Below are 23807 nucleotides of genomic sequence, written 5' to 3'. Positions count from 1 at the left end.
GACACCCAACAAGCCCCCCTGCCTGACTGCGCTTTAATTTCGAGTCGAGGGGGAGTCGGTTGCAAAGGATGTTTTGATCCACGCGCTGGGATGTCCGCATCATCTTCTTCCGATTCCGCAGATGACAAAGTTCAGCATCTTTTCCTCCATCAGGGTGGATCGATCGGTTCTCCTCGCCGGTCCTGATGGGAGTATTGGGCGGTACCCCGGGCCCCTCGGATCTTTGCTCCCGGTCCCCAGGTCGTCTTCCGTGGTCAGTCTCCAGGTTTTCTTTCTCCTAGGATGACAAAGCAAAGCGGCAATACCTATTCGTAGACATTTCTCCCCCAATATTGATATAGTGAGGCGGCATATACATTTTATAAATCAATAGACATATACATTCTTATGTTAAAAAAAAAAACAAGATATAATCAGAAGACATCTTCATTCAAGAATCATAATATTTTAGAGACTATATGTGGGATATTTTAGGGTTGGAACTGAATTACTCTGGAGCGGCCCCCTCTGGTATTGCAGAGGACTCCTCCAGTTGCTGCAGAGTGTGCCTGGGATGGCACCACTTTAACTGATTTATATGGACCCACTTGTCTTCCCCTTCTGCCAAATTACCTTTGGGGATGCAGATCCTGTAAGCGACTGGGGAGATCTTGTTTACAATTTCAAAAGGTCCCTTCCATGTAGGCAAACATTTTCGCTGTTTGGCCTGGTTCCTCTGGAAATTGTATAGATGGACCCGGTCTCCCACATTGTATTCTTTCATGGTGGTTTTCAAATCATAATGGGTCTTCATGCTATCAGCTGATCTTTCTAGATTCTGCTGAGCATAGGCAAAAGCATGTTGGAGGTGTTTCCTCAAATTCTCCACATACTCGTGAGTTGTGGAGGCATTGATCAATGTCTGCTCTTGGGTCCTGTAGAGCAAATACTGGGGAAGCGCCATCTTGTGTCCAGTCATCAGCTCAAACGGTGACATTTTAGTTGCAGATGAAGGGGTAGATCTGATGGCCATTAGGACCAGAGGTAATCGGATATCCCAACTTAACCCAGAATCTGCCACAAACTTTTTTAAGATGCTCACAATAGTTCTGTTGTATCTCTCCACTGCACCAGAAGAGGCTGGCCGGTAAGCAATATGTAGCTTCCTTTTAACCCCCAGTATCTCCTACATTTTAGTCATTACTTCACTGGTAAAATGGCTACCTCTGTCTGACTCAATCCTTTGGGGTAGACCAAAACGCGAAAAGATGTGGTTGATCATCAGGGCAGCTGCTGTTTCTGCCTTGCAGTTTGGGGCCGGGAGACATTCCACCCATTTAGTAAATAAGCATGTCACCATCAACATGTACTTTTTTCCCCTAGAGGAGCGAATCACGGGGCCTATGAAGTCGATTTGCAAATCTGACCATGGCAGTGTCATCCCCCTCTTTTGGAGAGGCGCCCGGTGTGTGAGGGATGTTGGCTGAAATTGTGCACACACAAGACACCCCTTCAAGTATTGGTCGAGGTCCTACTGAATGTGTGGCCAGTATGCAACCTCTCTTAAGATTTCAAGTGTTGTGTGAAACCCCCTATGACCGGCAGTGGCCGCATCATGGGCATGACTTAACATCAGGCTTCGGAATGAGGTAGGAACCACCCTCTGATCATGGCCAGCTTGGGATTTCCTTACCAACAAACCGTCTTGGATTCGGAACATTTTTGGACATTTCATCAATACTCTAAGGTCCTCTTTCCCAATGTAGTCGGTATCCGTCAGGGGAAAGTTTTCAGGGTCCTCAATGTGTTGGTAAAACTTACCAATTATTGGATCCCCTTCTGAGCCGTAATCAAATCAGCATCTGGGGTCTCCTTACTCCATTGTGCAGTTGAAAGATCATTGTGAGCATTTGTCTGGGACCTAGTGATAGCAGTGACAAGGATCTTCCCCAACAGGGACTCAATCTCTATTAGATCCCCTTGGATGGCCCCGGTTTTGGCAAGCTGATCAGCTAAGTCATTTACAGTTTTGTCTGGTCCCTCTACTTTGGAATGACCCTTGATCTTTTTCCAGTAGATGGTCATCACGTTCGAGGTGACCAGATCATCAATGTTTTGAATTAACTTCCCATGTTTCAAGGGTTTGTTATTAGCACATAACATGCCTCTGGTTTTCCAATTAACGAGGTGCTCCACTAATCTGTTCCGTACGTAATCTGAATATGTGATTATGACCAGTTTGTGGAGTTGATGGACAGCAGTGAGGATGGCTTGATACACAGCATTCACCCATGCATTCCCTATGCCGGCCACAAGTTCTTTTTCCCCGTTGTCATCATGGTAAGAGCATCCATTCACATAGACAGTGGGCATTCCCTCACACTTGTCTTCTTCAAAGACTTTGTGTGGGGAATTATGGTATGCCTCCATGTTGTCCTTGATTTTTAGACTTTCGTGCTCGAGACAGTTTTCTCTGGCACAATCATGCAAGTCAGCCAGACCTTGCGCGAGGGGACTCCTCTTCTTGTTTTGGCCATATCTGACCTCCACAGGAAAGCCTTGCGTTGACAGAATCCAGGAAGTAATTCGGGAATTACTCACATTTCCGGCCCGGATTCTGTCACTTTGGAGATATTGCAGAGGCTGGTGTGGAGTCTCCACTATGATGTGTTTCCCCTGGATAAACGGGTGGTAATTCTTCAATGCCCATACCGTTGCCAGGAGTGCCTTCTCACAATCGTTGAATTTTTTCTCCACAGAGGATAACATTTTGCTCGCATAGGAGATTACTTTATTGACCTTGTCATGCTTTTGGTATAATACTGCCGTCAAGCACGTATTAGAGAACCCTGTCTCCAGGAAAAACTCCTTGTTTCTGACAGGGTAAGCTAGGCAGGGCGCTTGTGAGAGGCTTCTTTTGAGCTGTTTTACTGCCTCGGATTGTTCTGGACCCCACTCCCACTTGCCCCCGCCCCCCTTCAAGAGGTGAATCGGGGGTCTGGTGATCTCTGCATAGCCCTCAATGAACTTTCTGCTGTAATTAGTCAGTCCAAGGAGGCTCCTTAGTTCCCGCAGAGTTGTGGGGTTTTTCAGTTTCTGAAGTGCTTCCACTTTCTTTTCTTGGGGACAGAGACCCTGAGGAGTAATCTCATACCCCAAGAAATTAACACGGGTCCTACACATCTGTGCTTTCTGTAAGAAAAGTTTTGCTCCGGTGGCCCTCAACTGGGTCAGAACATAACGGATCTCCGCTATATGTTCCTCCACATTTGAACTTTTGATGAGGACATCATCTACATAAGCCAGGTTGCCCCTTACACCCAGGTCAAGCATGGCCTTGTGTAGGAAAATGTTGAACTCATTGCCGGAGTTGAGGTATCAGAAGGGAGTCCGGGTCCATGTGTACTGCTGGCCTCCAAAGGTAAAAACCAGTTTGTATTGGTCCTCCCTACTGACGGGCACGGTCCAGTATCCATTGGTCAGGTCTATTGCAGTGAATACTTGTGACCCCTGAATCTGGGCCAGCCCTTGGTCGATGTAGGGCAGAAGCTATCGGGAAGTATGGACGAGTTTGTTGAGCTCCCTAAGGTCGGCGCAGAGTCTCCACTGGCCGTTTGGCCTCAATATTCCCAGCACCAGATTATTGAAGGTGCTGTGGACTGGACGGATTATTCCCCTGGACTCAAGGTTCTTAATTATTTCAGTAAGGGACTCCATGGATGCGAGAGGCAAGCGATATTGCTTCACAAACACTGGAGTCATGGCAGGGTCCGTGGGAATTGTTGTGTGGATGTCGGTGCGACCACAGTCATATGAGTCTACTGCAAAGAGATCTTGAAAATCCAAGAAAACTTGTTTCAACTTTTGCTTCTGCTCCAGAGTCACACAGGCGTCAGCTAGGTTGACTCTCTCTTCAACCATCTGCCTGAAGCCTGGAAAGACTTCTGGTTTTGCTATCTCAGCGGCCTCCTCCAGCTGGGTGGAGAAGTCCCTGGTCAGAGTGCTGATTTGGACAGGAGACTTCAGGTGGGAAAGGCAGCCCTCATGGACCTGGAAAATCACCTCATCCCTCCAGAAGTCACAAGTCACATCTTCCTTACCATAAGGGCAGGAAGTGTACACCAGGAAGTTCCCCCCATGCCGGGTAAAGATCCTGTCTGGTGTAGTATTGTCATCACTGTCGCTGTCAAAACAGTCCTTGGGGGTTGGTCCTCGCAGTTAATTTCCTAAATCAATGGAGAAATGTCGGTCATCAACTGCCTTTCCAATAATGGTGCCTGCGGCTAGAGTAATACTCTTTAAGTCGCTGTTATCCACCTCTATTGGAGTGGTGTCATGTTCAATGTTGACTAATGGTGTTGGGTTTACCCCCAACCCTTCCTGTTGGAGAGAAGCATTTAGATGAATATAAGCATCAGGGTTTTTCCATTTTTGTCCTCTTAACTTTCACTTACAGGGAGAATTGTCGGGTCCTTTCTGGGATGGTGACTTCCTCTTTAACCTGAATTTCAACTGCATAAGGTAGCAATTGAGCTGACCTAAATGCTTTTTCTGGATCATCAAAGCCCATGGGATTATCCGCTAATCGGGACCAAGCTTTGAAGTTTATTAGGTCCAAACTAATGGCAAAGCGATTGAGAATATCACTGCCTAAATAAAAGGCGGCGGTGACGTCTCGCACGACCCAACAATTATGGACTATGCTCTTGTTGCCAATGGAGATCTTGAGCATACACCTGCTTGGCAGGAGATGTTTGGAATTGGGTGCTTCCAGGTCCATTTCCCATTTGTCTATCAGTTTGAATGTGGGAATGGCTGGATCTTTTGGGAGTTGGCGGAACATGGCTTCGCTGATGAAGCTCTTACCGTTGTTCACACACACTCGGGCGAGAACAGTCCTTCCCATCATTTAACTGAACAGGGATGAACAACTGTTCTCCAATTTGCTGAACATCAGCCAGGCTCTGAGCTGATTTCACCTCTTTCTGGACTATAGGAGTGGGAGTTTCTGATTGTGGATTAGTAAAGAATTTCAGAGTATTTCCTTCCAGTGTGGAATACCACCTTAAACTGGAGGGAAGGATGATTTTCAGAAATAGAGAGGACCCCACCATCACCAGTCTGTTGTCCTTCTGCTATTACTGTCACGTCTGGAATTTGGTTGTTCTGGAAGTGGAATTCTACTTGGTCAGATTTTTGTTCAACCATGTGGCAGGTGCCGTTTAAACTAACATGGTTGACACTCTGTTTTAATTTTATTGGTCGTCTAGTCTGGGTCCAGAGGACCTTGTTTACGCAATCTATTAGGGGTGACCACCTTCTCAGGAGGTCATTCCCTAGTAAACAAGGGGTGCCTTCTGGAGTCACTACTATGATCGAGTATTTTACCTTGTGTCGCCCAATTTTAATGTCCAAATCCGCAGTCACCTCGACGGGAATTTCCTTCCCGTCAAAGTTCTGAAGTTGTCCAGGAAGCGAGGTGAGAGGAATTTGGTAATTCTCCCCCTTCCTAAATTTAGTTAATCAAAGGCCCTTTTGGACAGAAGAGTAGCTTGGGATCCAGTGTCCACCAGTGCCAAAATTGTACCCTGCCCCTGCACTTGAACCGGGGCATAGTATCTTCCCTCCTTCTCTGTAAGGGGGCACAGATAATGCACATTTTTTTGGACAACTGGGGGGCTAATTTTCTGGTTTTGGACATTGAGAGAGAAGAGATTTGGGCAAAATTCTGTGGAGAGTCATGGGAATCGGCAAGAAAAAGTTGGCAGCTGGATATGGTTTTGGGTTCCCCTAGTTCCAGTTCTGGGCCGCCCCCCCCCCTTTTTGGAGGCAGTCACCAGGATGGGTTTGAACCAGGGGTTTTCGGTATTGTTGGTTCTGGGATAGAATGATGGGCGGCGACAGCTCAATCCCCACATCTACCCAGTCAGGATTGGAATCCCTTGGGACCCATTTTTCCTTGGGAGGAGTTCCCCCATCTCTGAAGGAGAAGATCCTTTCCCCTGGATCCTCCTGGGATCCCTCTCCCTCAAACTGGAAGATCAGTTCCTCCTCCACAAAATGGGTCTGTTTGGGTCTTTTGTTTCTCCTACCTCCTCTCTGCTCCTTGGGCGGCAGACTTTCAGGGGTAGGAGATTTTGTTTCCTGTTCCTGGGTATCCAGGGGCTGTTTACAAGGGGGGAAGGAAGCTTCCTCCAAAGCTTTACACCCCCCTTCACCTTGTGCCTCCTCCCTGGGAACCGGTGGGTTATCTGGGTGCTGCCCCGTCATTGTTCTGGAGCACCAGGCCAGAGTTTGGGGCATTCTGCGGTGGCATGCTCATCTGAGGGTCCTGTTGAGCCCTCAGTATGTGACCCAGATCCCGTGCCATATTTTGGACCTGGCACTCAAGTTGGGAAACCCGCTCAGGCTGATACGGTGTTCTATTTTCTCCCCTGGGCTGATCCCGGGAAGGGTAGCTATCCCTTCTCTGATAGTACCCCGGGTTGGGAAGATGTGGGTACCCCTCCACCCTTGGCCTCCCCTCTCCCGGATTAGGTGGTCTGGGCTCAGGGAAGTGGGGAAAGAAGGATGGATGATTTTGGGGCTGGAAGTTTGGGTGGATACCTGGGGAACAAGTTCTGCCCAGGATTTGGGGAATTTCTGCCCTCCTGTGTGAAGTTAGGAGGGAAGTTCCCTGGGTCAGGTGCTTGCCTGGATCCCCCCCCCCTTGGGCTGGAGTCCACAGGTAACCCAGGATGTGTCTGTTTCCCTTGTAGCGGGGACTAACATAGAAAGGGGAGCGAGGGACCCCATTTGTGGGATTACCTCCTTGACTCCCTGTCTGTGACTGGCCCGAGGGCCTTCTGGGCTGTGAATTATTCGGTGCAGGCAGGTTTTTAGGCCCCCCCATCTCCAGATCTAAAACGGGGGCAACCTTTACCTCTGCCACCTTGGCAGCAGCAGGGGTGCTGTTGGTTTTGGGGTTTTTGGGCTGATTCTTATTTTCCACCAGTTTCTGCACCTCATAGATGCGGGTGGCTTGCTCAATGACCCAGTCTAAAGATCTTTTCTTGTGAAAGTCTCTCATGAGCTGGGTCATTATGTATTTGGGTAAGGCATGGAAAAACGTATGAACAAATTCTTTACTGTCCGTGCGTACCCTTTTTGTAGTCTGCGCAAAAGCACGCTTCAACTCCTGCACAAATTCTTGTGGGGCCTGATCCTCCCCACATTGCAAATTGTAGGCTGCCTTGCGAGCCTCTTGGGGATTTCTGTGAACAGAAAAATGTTTCAAGATGGCCGCCCTGTAGGTGGACCATCTTGAATGATTTTGGTCCTCCAGCCCTGCAAAGAAACTGGAGTATTCTGGGGAGTTTGTCCATTTGACATACTGAATGCAGCTACTGTTGTCTGTCAAATGGAAAGTCTCCATCATTTGCTCATAAAGCTCCAAGTGTTCCCAAACAGAATACTTGGCGTTCTTGTGATAAGGCGTGATGACACTCCTTATTGCCTTAATCTGTTTTAAGGGGTCCTTAAGCAAGGCCCTTTTTTGCCTTATTGGCCTTTTTGGTTCGGGTAACCCTAGTCCATTCATCCTCTGACTCCGAAACATTGCTCCCAGAGGTGCCTGTCTGATCTTCCAGGCTCTCCCGGAATCTGCAAGCCTGGGAATGGCTGGCAGAATGTGGGGACCTGGTCTCCTGTGTCCTGTGACGTTCAGAGGAGTCTTCAGATTCCTCCTTGCTGCCAGGATGTGATGGGTACCCCCCACCCCACTGACCTAACTGGGCAGAGGTTTTCAGGATGCCCTTAGTGGGCCTACTCTCCTGGGGTTCCTCACTAAATTGCACTGTACTTAGGTGCCCATACCCGAATGCCCGCCCATCCATTCCTGGGTGGTACTGGCCTATGATCCCCATACTTTTGGCTGGATAGTAATCTGCCATCCCTGTGGCCCTGTGCTCATGTGCGCCAGGGGCCATGGGGGTGGCAGAGTCCAGGGACTGGGAGAGATGAAGGCATCTGGTACTAGGGCTCCTGAGGTTATGCTCAGGTGTTTCCCTTTCCCAGCGAACTTCATCTCTGTCAGCCCCTGCTCCCTGTTGCAATGCTAGAGCCTGCGCTTTCAGTTCCTCAGTTAAGGCCTTACTAGACTCTGTCTCTCCTGCATGGCTACCTGTTGCTGGAGCCTATCATTGTGCTGACAGAGAGCCTCATTTTCTCTCTGCGCCTCCTGATTGGTCCTGGAATACTGGGCCAGTCTTTGCTGGAGGAGGGTTACCTCCCGAGCCCCATCCCTACTGGCCTGTTCCTTTCTTGCCAGAGCATCTTCCACCCTCCTGGTGTGCTCTAACAAGTTCTGATGCTCTTTTTGGAGGTCACCCAGTCCCTGGAGGGCCAAGTGATTTTCTTCATTTTTTTCTTTTAATTGGCAGACTTCCTGGCCTAAGGTGTCCCTTTCCTGACTAAGAGCCTGCATCTGTGCCGCCAGGTCATCCCTCTGCCTTTGAAATGCACCAGCTTTCTGGCGTTCTTGATCAAACTCTGCCTGGGTATCCAGGTCTTTCAAAATCAGTTTATTGCTCTCTGCCTTTTCCCCATCTAGATGACTTTGCAGGGTGGCTACCTGCTCTGTGCATGCCCTGTTAGTCTAGTTGTTGCTCCAGCGTTTTCTGGCTCTGCAGTAGGGAGTCCAAACCTTCTTGGTACTCCTTCTGCAAGGCCAGAAATCTGGTATCCCGGTCAGCCTTTTCCTGTTGCAGGATATCCATATCCTCCTTTATTTTAATGATGCACTGTCTACTCTCATTTTCTGACTCCTGGCTTCTGTGCAGCCTCTGCTCAGAAGAGTCCAGATCAGATTGGGCCTTCTCTAATGCCCTCAGTTGCCTATTTGCCAGATCTTGGCCTTCAGCACATTTGTCCTGTATGGCTCCCATATATAAATATAAATATGCCGCTATCCTGACAATCTTGTCGTGCTCATCTTTGGCTTTAGGGGCCATATATAGTTCACTCAGGGCCACATGTAATGGACCCTGATCTCTCCATATGTCTGACCCTGTTTCAGTGATCTGGGGTGCGATTGCCTGCAACCAGACCGCCTGGTCCTGATGAGCCCACTCACCTCTCACAAATAGCTTATGTAAGAGGTGTTCTCTGGCTATTTTGATATCTACCAAGGTCGTCATTCTGGAAATTGATTTCCTTCCTGACTTACAGAAGTTTGTATTTTATTTTGAAAAACAGACCGTTTCCTTAGAGCGATCCTTTGAGGGGTGTTTTTTAAAAGGAAACACGGCGTGGTGATCCAACAGGATTATGTGTCCTGTCAGTTAGCACACCGTATTAATCTGCACAAGTGATAGATCTAATCCAGAATCCCCGACTCGAGCCCCCAATCTGTTAAGTGACTTCAATTCAGCAATCCCACTAAGTCAGTGCCTCGTCTGGGATGCCCAAGAGAAGCCCTTATTTATATATTTTTATGACAAGTCATACTCTGGATGATAAACCCTTATATAACGCCCCTCTCTTTGAATCCCCCTGACCTCACTGAGCCAAGAAGTAGGTTTGTTTTGCAATTTAAAAAGATTTATTGGAAAAATTAAACAATATATATATCACACTTTTATAATAAATTAATATTTGATAGCACACTTAGGCATATGACAGTGATCAACAATGGATGATGTTACACTAGCACACTGATTTAATTACTTAAGAGTTAGTATAGGAAGGAAAAGGTAACTGAGAATGCTTTGATGGTTTCAAGGAAAACAATGATGGAAAGAATGCAGTACAGAAATAACTGATAGGGTTTCACAAGAGATAATATGTCACTTTTCCCCTGGTAGCAATTCACTCCCCCCCCTATGCAATATAAGGAGGTGGAAGTGAAGCACACGGTTTTCAGGAATACAATACGAATTTCAGTTCCCCCCCTTAGCAAGTTTAGAGAACAGGGATGATTTTAAAACACAGGTAAAATACTTTAAATGTGGTATGCAAAGAAGGGAAAAATATGCTAAAAATGATTTTAATTCCCTGTAGGAGTGTCACGCTTTCTCCCGCACACCCTCTCCCTGCTCCCTCCGCACGCCCGGTCTCTGCCAAAATCCATCAGGGGATCCCGTTTATGCACTCTGGCAGTCGGAGGCTGCATCATCTTACCCGCCATACCAGGACACTGTTTGGACCAGGGGTTTACCGGCCATCCCAGCGCTGGAAAGCACAATGGAGACTCCCACTGGCTGCCCATAACAATCCACATCGTTTGCAACGATCCTCGCGTCACGTGAGAGGGCCAACACGATCACGCATCACGTGAGGGGGCGAGCACCGCCAGGAGTCACGTGGCGACAACGCTTCCGCATCACGTGACACGCATCACGTGATTTCTCTCAAAGATTCAAAAGCGGCCAGGAACACGGAAGCGTTGCTTCACAGCTGAACCCTTTCAGTACTGTACGGCTCTTGTTCCTTGTTTTGAACCTTGCTCCTACGATCTGTGTACGACCTCGGATTTTGTCTACTGGATTGTTTTTGTCTAACCCTTGGCATTTGTGAACTTTGGCTTGAACTCTGTCACGACCTCGGATTTGTCTATTGGATTGATTTGTCTACTCCTCTGGCACCTTTGAACCTTGGCTTTGCATTTTTTACGACCTCGGACTTGGATTTGGATTGCCTCACGGATTTCGTTGTGTTTTGGTATTCTTGGCCACCGGCCTCTGCAAGGCGTTCGCCTGGCTGCATAACCTGGATTGCCTCAAACCTCGGTGTGCGCCCATCCACAGAGTCTCGCACACCAAGCCCCGTCCAGGGCCCCACTATCCATCAGGGTGTCATTTTCTATACACTAGGTAAGCTGTGCTTTTTTTTCCTTGCTGGGTATTGATTGTACAACACGCACATTGTTTTGATAGTCACTTATTGCCTTGCAGTGCTCCAGGGGTCCTTCTGGCTGTTCCCGGTTCCAGACCTGACGGCTCACAAAAAACCTGTGGCCTCAAAGACTGCACAGACACTGAATATCTCGTTGTCTGTGTGGTACTTGGGGACGGAGGCTTACTAATCTTCACGACCATCAAGACCAAGTCCGTAACAGACTGTGAAGCCTGCTTGGTCGTGCTGATTATGGATGCCTCCGCCGGGGACCCTGTGACCGCTCTAATGCAGGCTGTCGCGGCCCTTAGGACCGACATGGCCGCCGCAACCACTGCCATTCACCATCGTCTCGACGCCTTACAAAACGCACGCCAACCTTTGCCTGTTGACGCAGAGTTCGGGGATCCCGACCCTCCACTCCAGCCTGCCCCTACTCTGCCTCCTACTCCCATGCCTGTTCTACTCCCAACCCCTCTTCCCCTGGCGGCTCCAGAACGCTACCAAGGCGATCCCCGCAAATACCGCACATTCATCAACCAATGCAAACTACATTTTTTGTGCAGACCCCAGGCCTTCCCCGACTCCGTTACCAAGGCCGCTTTTCTTCTGTCCCACTTATCCGGTGTAGCCGCTACTTGGGCGAATCCGTTACTAGAGAACGACCATCCAGCTTTGTATGATTTCGAACTACTAGTGTCCGAGATGGCGAAGGTGTTCGATACCCGATATAAGGCCCAATCACGAGACCTGGAACTCCTTGAACTATCACAGGGCAAGCTTTCTCTGATTGAGTACATCACTCGTTTCAACCAGCTTGCAGCCGAAACGTCCTGGCCAGAGCAGAAAAAGGCGATTGTCTATTATCGAGGGTTATGCAACCCCATGAAAGACGCCCTCGCGGTGGTTCCATCCCTTCCTTCTGTTTTCTCTGATCTTGTTGATCTCACTCTCCAGGTGGACGCTCGCAGAACCAAGCGTAAAGCAGAGACGTTTATTTCTGGCCAGCTCTCTCCCGCTTCAACTGCCACTGGTGGTGAACCTATGCAAATTGATGGCATCCGTAGTCCTATAACCTCAGTTGAGCGGGAACGCAGGAGAACCAGGAATGCCTGTTTTTACTGTGGGACTAGTGGGCATTATGTAAGAGAATGTCCCCGTCGGCCAAAAAACAAAACTCTGGGTTTTCCGAAGGCTCGCCCTTGAGATCGGGGGTACCGGCGAGCCCTTCATTGACCCCCACTGGACCCGTATTTGGCCCTATTAGACCCATAGTAGTACAGGCACTGCTGAAACCCTCTAGGGAGGTCATGCATGCCGTACTCATCGTGATTGACTCAGGGGCCACTGGCTGTTTTCTTGACATCACTTTAGCCCAGCATCTCAATCTGCCCCTAGTTCAGAAAGAACATCCTGAGCCTGTACAAGCGGTTGACGGCACCTCCCTTTCGTCTGGTCCAATCAAACAGCAGACTGCCCCTCTAGAAGTGGTGATTAATGACACCCATAAAGAAACCATGTCTTTCGACCTTATCACCACGCCCCAGTTTGGTATCATACTGGGCATACCCTGGTTAAGACAACACAACCCCTTGATCAATTGGGGCACTGGGCAGGTAACGTTTGAATCAGATGTATGTCAGCATTTCTGCTTAACAGAACCCGAGAGACTCACCTCTCCCGCCGCTATTCTTGGCGCCATGGCCTCTTCTCGAATTGAGGATGTTGATCCACCCACACCTACACATACCGTGGGGGCTGTTACAGCTGGTATTCCTGCTGACTACCACGATTATCTGGAGGTTTTTGATAAAGCCACGGCAGAGGGTCTCCCTCCGCATAGGCCTTATGACTGCCCCATTGACTTGATTCCCGATGCGCCAATACCAAAGGGTAGGATTTACTCATTATCCCATTCCAAAGAAACCGTTTTGAAGGACTATATACAACAAGCCCTACGGTTAGGCCACATTCGTCCCTCTTGTTCCCCAGCCGCCAGCCCTATCTTTTTTGTGCCCAAAAAGGAGGGTGACCTACGACCATGCATAGACTATAGACGGTTGAATGCCATCACTATAAAGAACAGGTATCCCATCCCGCTTATCTCCACCTTGCTTGATAGATTGACACGTGCGTCCATCTTCACTAAGCTGGATCTAAGGGGGGCATACAACTTGATCCGAATGCGCCATGGAGACGAATGGAAGACGGCGTTCTGCTCCCGACAAGGGTTATATGAGTATACAGTAATGCCTTTCGGGCTGTGTAACGCCCCTGCCACCTTCCAGCGTTTCGTCAACGAAGTCTTCTCTGACATTCTTGATGTCTATGTTGTTGTCTATCTGGATGACATACTGATATTTTCGTCCTCCTTGGAAGAACATGTCATGCATGTCAGAGAAGTCCTATCCCGTCTCAAGAACAATGCTTTATTTGCTAAACCAGAGAAGTGCTTGTTTCACTCGAAGAAGGTGGATTTCCTGGGCTTTCACATCACCCCCGGGGGTCTCTCCATGAATTCGTCGAAAGTTCGAGCCATCATGGAATGGCCTGCCCCGGTCAATGTTAAACAGCTCCAGTCTTTCCTTGGCTTCGCCAATTTTTACTGACGCTTTATCGCCGGTTTCTCGACCATTGTTTCTCCCCTCACAGCCTTGACCAGCCCTCTTGTTCCGTTTAATTGGACTCCCGAACACCAAAAGGCATTTGAGGCACTTAAATCTAGGTTTGCCTCGGCTCCGGTCTTACAACACCCAGACCCAGAACTCCCGTTCATCCTAGAAGCAGACGCCTCCTCTTTCGCATTAGGGGCAGTTCTTTCCCAGTCTTGTCCAACTACAGGCCGTCTCCATCCGGTAGCCTATCATTCCCGGAAATTCACTCCAGCCGAATCCCACTATACAGTTACCGAAAAGGAACTGTTAGCCATCAAGGACGCCCTACAGACATGGCGACACCACCTCATCGGGGCAAAACACCAGACGGTGGTATATTCTGATCATAAGAACCTGCAAGATCTAGCAACGCTGAAGTGTACAAACAGCAGGCATGTCTGCTGGCATCTCTTTCTTGCAGCATTTGATTTTGTGGTGAAACATAGGCCGGGTCTCGCCCACGGCAAGGCGGATGCACTTTCCCGGTCTCCTGGGGGGGAATCGTTACCTCTATTTCCCGACACATTGTTAGAAAAGGGCCACGTCATCTGTGTGTGTACACCATCCCCTCCTATGCTTACCACCATCAGACACTGGGTTTCCCAACACCCACATGCCTTAAATGAGTGGGATGTTCAACTACAGGAGGGGTTGCCTTTTATTCAAGGGAAACTATTTCTCCCAACCAGCGATGCACGCAATCAGGCACTCGCTTGGTCTCATGATGCTGCAGTCAACGGGCACCCGGGGCAAAAACGCACTCTAGAACTCCTACAGCGGTGGTGCTGGTGGCCTTCAATGAGGAGAGACATAGAGAACTACGTCAACACTTGTTCAATATGCGCTCAGTGCAAGTCGTCTAGGGGACGGCCTCTGGGGCTGCTCCAACCACTACCAGTCCCGCCCAGGCCCTGGCACACGGTCTCTATGGACCTTATCACTGACCTACCCCGCAGACGAGGCTACGACACGATCTGGGTTATCGTTGACTCCTACACAAAAATGGCCCGCTTCATACCTTGTACGGGAATACCCTTGGCACCCACATTGGCCCGTTTGTTCTTTCAGTCCGTTTTCTGTCTGTTTGGTCTCCCGCAGGTCATTGTTTCGGACCGAGGGTCCCAGTTCACGTCTTGTTTCTGGCGTGCTCTCACTGGCCTTTTGGGTATCGATTCCCGCTTCTCCTCTGCCTATCATCCAGAAAGTGATGGGCAGACCGAGAGAGTGAACCAGGCCCTGGAACAGTATCTGCGCTATCTTACCCTCCAGTACCAGGATTCCTGGTTTAACCTGCTCCACCTAGCTGAGTTTGCCTATAACAATTCCTGGCACTCGTCTACTGGTTTCTCCCCTTTCTATTCCTTGTACGGCCAGCATCCTCGTGCCCTTCCTCTTCCTGATTTCCCCTCCGCCACTCCTGCTGCTGACGCCTGCGCTCGTGACCTGGTCGCGATCCACGCCCAAACACTTACCCACCTGCGCGAGGCCCAGGCGGTGATGAAAACCAAGGCAGATAGGAGGCGGCTGGCGGCTCCTAAATATTGTGTGGGTGACCGGGTTTGGCTCTCGACCCGCCATTTGCATATACCTGGCTGTCGCAAGCTGCTGCCCCGCTTTGTTGGTCCCTACAAAATTGCTAAGGTCCTGAATCCTGTGGCCTTGCGCCTTTCAGTTCCGCCTACCTGGCGGATTCACCCTGTTTTCCACACCTCCCTCCTCAAACCCTGTCTTGCTCCTACCCGACTTAGTGCCCCTCCTGCTCCTGTTTCTGTGTCCTCTCCTGACGAGTACGAGGTCAGTGCCATTTTGGGTTCTCGTTTCCTCAGGGGTCGTCTTCAGTATCTTGTGGACTGGGTGGGTTATGGCCCTGAGGACCGCTCCTGGGTCCCTTCCCGAGATGTGCACGCCCCGGCCCTGGTTGCCCGTTTTCATAGGGACTACCCATCTAGCCCACGGGGTCGTGGGCCTTTGAGGGGGGGCTCTGTCACGCTTTCTCCCGCACACCCTCTCCCTGCTCCCTCCGCACGCCCGGTCTCTGCCAAAATCCACCAGGAGATCCCGTTTATGCACTCTGGCAGTCGGAGACTGCATCATCTTACCCGCCATACCAGGACACTGTTTGGACCAGGGGTTTACCGGCCATCCCAGCGCTGGAAAGCACAATGGAGACTCCCACTGGCAGCCCGTAACAATCCACATCGTTTGCAACGATCCTCGCGTCACGTGAGAGGGCCAACACGATCACGCATCACGTGAGGGGGCGAGCACCGCCAGGAGTCACGTGGCGACAACGCTTCCGCATCACGTGACACGCATCACGTGATTTCTCTCAAAGATTCAAAAGCGGCCAGGAACACGGAAGCGTTGCTTCACAGCTGAACTCTTTCAGTGCTGTACGGCTCTTGTTCCTTGTTTTGAACCTTGCTCCTACGATCTGTGTACGACCTCGGATTTTGTCTACTGGATTGTTTTTGTCTAACCCTTGGCATTTGTGAACTTTGGCTTGAACTCTGTCACGACCTCGGATTTGTCTACTGGATTGATTTGTCTACTCCTCTGGCACCTTTGAACCTTGGCTTTGCATTTTTTACGACCTCGGACTTGGATTTGGATTGCCTCACGGATTTCGTTGTGTTTTGGTATTCTTGGCCACCGGCCTCTGCAAGGCGTTCGCCTGGCTGCATAACCTGGATTGCCTCAAACCTCGGTGTGCGCCCATCCACAGAGTCTCGCACACCAAACCCCGTCCAGGGCCCCACTATCCATCAGGGTGTCATTTTCTATACACTAGGTAAGCGGTGCTTTTTTTTCCTTGCTGGGTATTGATTGTACAACACGCACATTGTTTTGATAGTCACTTATTGCCTTGCAGTGCTCCAGGGGTCCTTCTGGCTGTTCCCGGTTCCAGACCTGACGGCTCACAAAAAACCTGTGGCCTCAAAGACTGCACAGACACTGAATATCTCGTTGTCTGTGTGGTACTTGGGGACGGAGGCTTACTAATCTTCACGACGATCAAGACCAAGTCCGTAACAAGGAGGTTCAGGGTAGGTGATGGCTATTTAAGATTAGTTCAAGTCACACTGGCAATGCTCAATGAGGGATTAGCAGGTTGAAAACGAATTTTAGCAGTTCAAGCAAAAGCGGCTATTTTGACAGGAGCTAATTGCACCAAATCGCGGCACTTTTTCTGAGTGCGTCGAGCGCGATTACGGAAAAACTATAATGAATAGAAAGTCGGGTTTAGGCCTGTTGGAAAGCTTTAAAATCTTAGCTTTAAAATGAAAGTTCAATCTCGTTCCTAGCACACGCGGTCCCAGAGATACGGACGATTTTGTGGAGATAGTTTTTCGAAATGAAAGTAAACTTCAGAATGACAAAATGACACTTTTACAGCTTTGAAATGACAGAATGAACACACGATTCCTATGATGCAATTCTGGACAGGTTCAAATGTTTTGAATCAGATTATTTTAAACTAAGAGATTGTTTCTGGCACAGTTCTAGCTGAGTACTCGCACTATAAATTCGAAATAGGCCGTCAGGGTCTGGTCAGGGTGGCTGGTTCTCTCGCCACAGACTGTCTTTAGTACCGGTTCTGCTCACAGCGACCTGGTCTGGGTCTCTGGTTCTGCTGGTCTGGATCAAGTGGATTCGGGATACAGCACTGCTTTCTGGGTACCGGCACAGGGTTCTTGGTAGAATCAAACAGCTCAGCCCGGCTGTTTGAATAATTTGCAAAAGATTTTGAGGCCTGCTGAAAAAGGATTCAGCTGGTGGTTGAGGCCTCAATGCAAAGTTCTGAAGTCTGGAGTCTAAGATCTGCAGATGGTCCTTCTGGATATTGTCTGATCTGGCAAAATGCTTTGCAAGAAAGTGGAAAGTGAATGTCTTGCCTGTCCAAAGCAGTCTCTTTTTATGTGTTTTGAAAATGGGTTTGTGCGTAGGCATAACTAAGCCTGCCCCTCACAACTTATCATTGGCCAAGCTCTCCTCTCTCCCTTGATTGGGGGAAGGAATGGAGCGTAATCAGGCATCAATTTTATGGCATACAGAAAGAACACTCCCCTTTGCATTTACTTAGAAAAATCAATTTTACCCTAAACACATATTTCCCAGATACAGTTTGTTGAAATTACATGTACACATTTCATATGGATTAAGGTACATTCTTGTCTAACTCTGATCTTTCTAAGAGCTTGGGTTAAGAAATGACAACATTTTTTCGTTTTTGGGAGCTTTAGCAACATTGTTTTTTCATCAAATCTTTACACAGACCTGTACCCTCTCCCTGAGCATATTACAGTAATTGACTATGTCTCTAGCATAAACACAATGTCTGCAATATTAATAAATAGCGGGGTTCGGTCCCAGAACACCGCACAAAGTGGAGTTTGGTTTCAAATCGTGAGGGCATTTTCCATATTAAGGACCCCCAAATTGTACATTTCTGTGAGCTTAATACAAGATTTTATAAGCAATTTAACTTAAACATATATTTGCTGCAATATGAATCCACAATCCAGTCTGGCCCGCCCCCAGAAGCTTGGTGAGTCAGAGATCACAGGCCTCTCCTTTCTCCAGAAGACTGTTTACAGTCCACACCCAAAATCAGCATACCCCATTCAATTGAAAGGGTCTACCGTGTTGTGTCCTGCAGGCTGCAGGGGAAACTCCTCCCTCTCAATCAACAGGGCCATGTGATATCCTGGGCTGTTGTGTGTCTCTGAGGTGTTAATGGTTCTCAGGAAAAGCAAGTCTTTTGAACTTTTAATTACATAAGACCCCCTTCTGTTCACTGCACAGTTCTGCAAGACAGCTTTCCTGTCAGGATTTATAGAGCACCAGCGCCGGTCAGTGTCCAATGCCTGTACTGCACCTATTTTTGACAGCTGTCTTGAATTAATACATTTAAAAAGGAAAGGATTTTACTTGATAGTATATGATCCTTGCTTGACATGGCATTGATGTGGATCTGCAGTAGAGTAAAGTAAAACACTCAACCATAGTTGGATTTCTGTTTGGTGGTTTCGGGCCCATGATCTTAGCAATTTTTGACATTAATAAAAACAGATTTTGAACAGAACCATCTTTCTTTGCTCTGGTGGGTGGCAGGTCAGGAGACCATTTTGGTGTGCGCAAAACTGTGCGGTTCTCCTGGATTCTGACGCAAATGTGGGCTTTTCTGCCATCTTGGATTTCCTAAGCCCACAGCACCAAATGTTGCAGCATAATAACTTGAACGTGGGTCAAGACACCCAACAAACCCCAGACACGTGTTTCGGCCTAGTTGGGAGAATAGCTTCTGTTAGAAGAGCCTATGTCCATTAAATGTCATTCGCTGCTAATGTCACTGTGGTTGGATCGGAATTGATTAAATATGATAGGAGAGGAAAGGGCGGGCCTTAGTTTGTGAATGCTCCTGCGCTAAGCTCTGAGTTCTTGTACTATAGTAGTTATATATGCAAGGTCACAGGTTGGCGGAGGTGAAGCCCACACCTCTTTGGTAAGATCGAGAAGAAAACCCGGCTACCTTGCACTGTTATTTTTTTGGAAAGGATACATTTCCACGCACTTGCGGTTGATATGGTGTAAGTTTATTTAAGTGATCACTCTTGGTCTTATTGGTGGTCAGCCGACATGTGTTTCGACCTCTCAGGTCTTTATCAAGGCTATGTTCTGATTTGGGGGTCAGAATTATGTTCTATATGGTCCCAGTCTTGGGTTCTGTGTGGGCCTGCTGTTGTTGGTTCCGAGTGGAACGATCAGTGTCCTGATGTGTCTCGCATCAGTACACCGATCATTCCATATAGAATTAAATCCTCCCCAAGGGGGATCCATCTGGGAACACAACCCCGGCAACCCCCCCACCCCCAAAATCAGAACATAGCCTTGATGAAGACCCGAGAGGTTGAAACACCAATAAGACCAAGAGTCTTCACTTAAATAAACTTACTAACTGCAAGTGTGTGGAAATGTATCCTTTCCAAAAAAATAACAGTGCAAATTAGCCAGGTTTTCTTCTTGATTAACTAGGATGTCTGATGGATGGCTTATTGGAGTGGGTTGGGGGCGCTGGGTTTTGGTGGGTGGATTCAGGCAAATGAGGGGGTTGTTTGTCTTGGGCAAGTGGATCCGGTATGGAGGGGTAAATGTAATGGGCCATATTTTCAGTGCTTTCCTGAAGGCAAGGTGGTCCTCTATGCGGCAGATGTTTATAGGGAGTAAGCTCCAAATTATGGGTGCGTCTGCTGAGAAGGAGGTACCCCTGCATAAGTTGATTCGCTCACTGAAATTATGAGTAGAAGTGCTGAGCCAGATCTGAGGTTTCTGTTTGACCTGTAGCGAGTAAACCTTTGCTGCAGATTTTCAGGTCCTTTATTGTAGAAAGTTCGATGAGTGATGCACATCCCTTTGAAGGAATTGTGCCAACTGATCGGAAGCCAATTGAGAACTCTGAGGGCAGGAGAGATGTGTTCTCTTGGGCCTAAGATCTTGCAGCAGTATTTTGCACTTGTTGAGGTTTTCTAAGATGCAAGGCGGGAGCCCCTAAGTATAGTACATTATCATAGTCTAGACGGTAAAGTATGATTGCGATGATTGTGTTAACTGTGTGGGAATTTCAGGCAAGGACAAATGTGGCGAAGGATACAGATGTCGAGGAAACCGCTTTTTACCACTCAGTTAATTTGACCGTCAGATTAGAGTCCATAATGCAACTCAGACTTTTTATTGCGCTAGAGGCAGCGGTGGTGGGCCCAGAAGAGGGGCAAGGGATGAGTTGAGGGAAGAGAGCGGGTTTCCACATAGCATGACCTCTGTTGTGCCTAGGTTGAGTAGGTGGTTATTGGCCGTCATCCAGCATTCCATCACAGAGAGGCAAGTTGCGAGATTGGGAGAGGCGTTATTTGAGGTTTTGAAGAAGATTTTATTGTCCTCGGGCATAGTTGTAGCATGATAAACTGTGAGCACGAATGAGAGCTGCCTCAAGGAAGAGGTTAACAACTAGAGAGAGAGGCACCTTGTGGACCCCTGTGAAGGACTGGGTGGGCTTATGAGGAGAACTGAGATAAGTGTACAATTTGTGATCTGCTGGAGAGGAAGGAGGAGATCCAGTTCATAGCTAGATCCCCGATTCCTAGGGTGTGTAGTCTACTGGTGAGGATGGAATAGTCTATGGTATCGAATGCTGCAGAGAGGTTGGTCGAGTCATGATTAAGGCAGCGCATCCATCTGAGTCAGTGTGTCTTTTTAGATAGTCTCAAATGGAAACTTAAGCATGATTCTGTTCCCCATAATAGTCTGAACCCTGGTTTAGCAGCGTCTAGTATCTTGTTAGATTCTAAGAAGCGCAGTTTGAAGTATGCGGTCAGCTAGTTTAGGTATCTAGCAGTTATTTGAAATAGGTCTGTAATTGGTCGGGTCAAGGGGAGCTTTTTTAAGGAGAGGCTTGATGTAGGTGGTTTTACATTCTGCTGGGAAGATACCAGACGTAAGTGACGAGTTGATGGACTGTACAGGATTTCCAGCACAAGTGGATGACATTTCTTTTAACAGGGTGGGGGCGGGGCAAGGGTCTCCTTGGGAGCCTGCTGGACAGCTACACGATAGTATGAGGAATTCTGAGGAGTAGAGCACGGAGGAGGAGGAAGAGGAAAGTGGAAGAGTAGATGGTGGTTTTGTAGGAGGGGAGAGGCTTGAGATGTTATAGGATAGAAGTGTGTCTCTCTAGGTCTTTTGTTATGCAAGTGATTTCAGAGAGAATATTTCAAGGGGTTTGTTGTGTTGAATCTGGTCAACTTAACTGCACTTGAACTAAACACATCTTCCAGCATGCTAGATTTGTGCCATGGCATTCATTTTTGAGACTCCCGTTTAATCTCATGCTGTGCCTCTTATCCAGTTTTGCATGAGACTTCCCCCTGACCACCAGTGCCAACCACTTTTTTTTTTTTTTGTATTTACAGAACTATGAACATTTATTTAAAGTAAACGACAAGTCTGTTGGGGGATCGTTTTACTTGCAGTCAAAGGTAAGTGCCTCGAGTATTTTTGTTATTAGAATTCTTGGGAGGAGTGCCTGCTTTTACCTCAATATGTAATTCTAGTTGATCAAATTAACCTAAACAATTGACCACAAATCATTCAGTCTTGACGGATTTCCGAGCCACCCATTAAATTGGATAACGTAGAAGTAATTTTTTGCACGTTAAAACAATTGTTCTCTTGTGGCTCCTAGAAATAATTTTCTTGCACCAACCTTTTTCTACAAATATGTTCGAGAACGTGTATTTCTCCCTTTGTTTTTCTATGGTTCTAGCAGGAAAGTGTGAGGGTGGGTATCTGCATACATGAGAAACGATTAAAGTCGCCGAGTGGAAAATTCTCTTTCCCAGATTGATTATCATGTAGTTAACGAGCGGGATCTCTCTCAACAGGTGGTAAGGGCGAAGGAACGCTTGGAAGAAGAGCTCAAGATTCAGTTTGAAGAGCAAATCGAAAACCAAAACAAGCAGCAACATCGTACGCCACCTCCAGAGACGTGATCATTCATGCTCCTCCTTCACTCTTGTAAATAAATATTTCAGGAAATTTGATGCAGTGTTTTCTCTTACTTTGATGTGTATGGGAGACACAAATATAGAGCAAGTCATATGCTTCAAATCGCTGACTGGGGAGCAGCAAGTGACTGGTACCATTGGATCCCTGCCATCTAAGGGCAAGACATTACTGGAAATGATAATTAAATGCAGAGGCCGTGAATGCATTTAATGGTAATGGGGAATTGTTTATGGCACAGGGCATCCTTTGTTTCCGAGCTCTGGGAGAATCTATTGCAAAAATGTTCTCTTTTGAATTGGTTCATTTTCCCATTTATTCATCATCTCAACAAAGACATTGAAAATGAGAAAAAGTTGACATTGGTAACCAATATTTTTCTCAAAGACACTCACTCTGGTTACCTTCTGATCACCAACAAATAAAGTCAAATGATGAATATCGGTCGGTCTACTGTGTAATGCTTAAGCTATTGGAGGGTTCAGCATCGCATGAGTGTCATCAGGGTGTGTTCAGCTTGTGGGGTCAGAGGGCAACATCGGGGCCAGCTAGGCTAGCAGAGTACAAGATAAATGTTGTATTCCCTCCACCCATCACAAAATCATGACTCATGGATACAAGGAATGAAGGCACAGGAGAACGGGAGATCAGAGATCAATCTGGTTTGGTGACTGCCCACACACTGCAGTGTTTCAGCCCCCCACATCCACTTCACATCTCCAGCTTCAAAGGGTGAGGAGAATGGTGGCGTAAGAAGTATGGCCGTGCTCATGATTGAAAGGAACTGCTAGTTCACGTTTCCTTGTTCTGGATGGCTCCTTCCCATATCTGTACACTAGCCACGGTCCTCGAGGGCTGGTGAACATCCAGTAAAATGTTCAATGCAGTGGGGAGTTTTATTGGGTGTGTTCATGTATGTATATTGCACACCAGTCCCCTTGAGAGCCCTCCGACCAGGAAGATCCACTGAAGATTATTTGGTCTGAATCTTGCAAGATAAAACAATGATTCAATATTTCAATGAGAATTTAATTGTGGTTGTTTTTTTATTTTTATATTTAAAAAACACATTTTTACTACTGTTAAAAGCCAAGAACATAAATACATTATGGCAATTATGTTCATTATTCACCAATGTTTTGTGCACATTTTTAAATGATTAGATATTAAACTCCATGTATGGGGTAAAAGTCAGTCTTGGCTATGCATACTAATGTAAGATGCTGAGTTAAAGTAAAACCTGTGACCATCACCACTACACTTATTGCATTTTCAGAAGTCCTAAAAAGTGTCTTAAATATACTATTATGTATTTAATATATAAATATGTAAAGGGTTTGTTAGCAGACAGTTGAGGATTGTTTGGCAAGTATCTTTACGCAAAGTCTGTGCAAACATTTACAAAACAGCTGTCTCTAACAACTTTCTTCTGCTCCACTAATTTCTCTTGACGTCTGAACGTCTTTTGCTTGGGCTTTAGGATTTCTAGAGTTTGGGGCACACCTCCATCTAAAGTTACCTGTAATGTTTTTCTATTCCTTGTTTGTGATGTATGTACTGGACTGTTCTCTGGATTTCCATATACTTAGCCAGTTCACATAATAACATTTGATATTTATTTCGTTAGTCTGATTGGTGGGTTGATAGGCAAATGGTTTGTGCATGTGTTATTTGTCATTAAGACCATATGATCTCCCTCTTTGAGGGTGTGCCAATGTGGGTTTTTGCCATACAGGTGTTCGC

General features: G+C 47.5%; 1 protein-coding gene across 3 annotated transcripts in view; it reads left to right on the top strand.

The window, feature by feature from the left end:
- PAM16 (presequence translocase associated motor 16) overlaps window positions 1-22507 on the top strand; it is a 69460-nt gene extending 46953 nt beyond the window's left edge. For all 3 annotated transcript variants that reach the window (XM_069646850.1, XM_069646851.1, XM_069646852.1), the window contains exons 4-5: window positions 21473-21538; window positions 21944-22507. In XM_069646850.1, the coding sequence (XP_069502951.1) occupies window positions 21473-21538; window positions 21944-22051 (174 nt within the window). In that variant the 3' untranslated portion in view covers window positions 22052-22507. The remainder of the gene's footprint in view (window positions 1-21472; window positions 21539-21943) is intronic.
- Window positions 22508-23807: the final 1300 nt, after the last annotated feature.

The sequence above is a fragment of the Ambystoma mexicanum genome, chromosome 2q (genome assembly GCF_040938575.1).
Source record: "Ambystoma mexicanum isolate Mex_15411 chromosome 2q, UKY_AmexF1_1, whole genome shotgun sequence".
Taxonomy (NCBI): domain Eukaryota; kingdom Metazoa; phylum Chordata; class Amphibia; order Caudata; family Ambystomatidae; genus Ambystoma; species Ambystoma mexicanum.
This window is presented reverse-complemented; position numbering and strand designations above follow the sequence as displayed.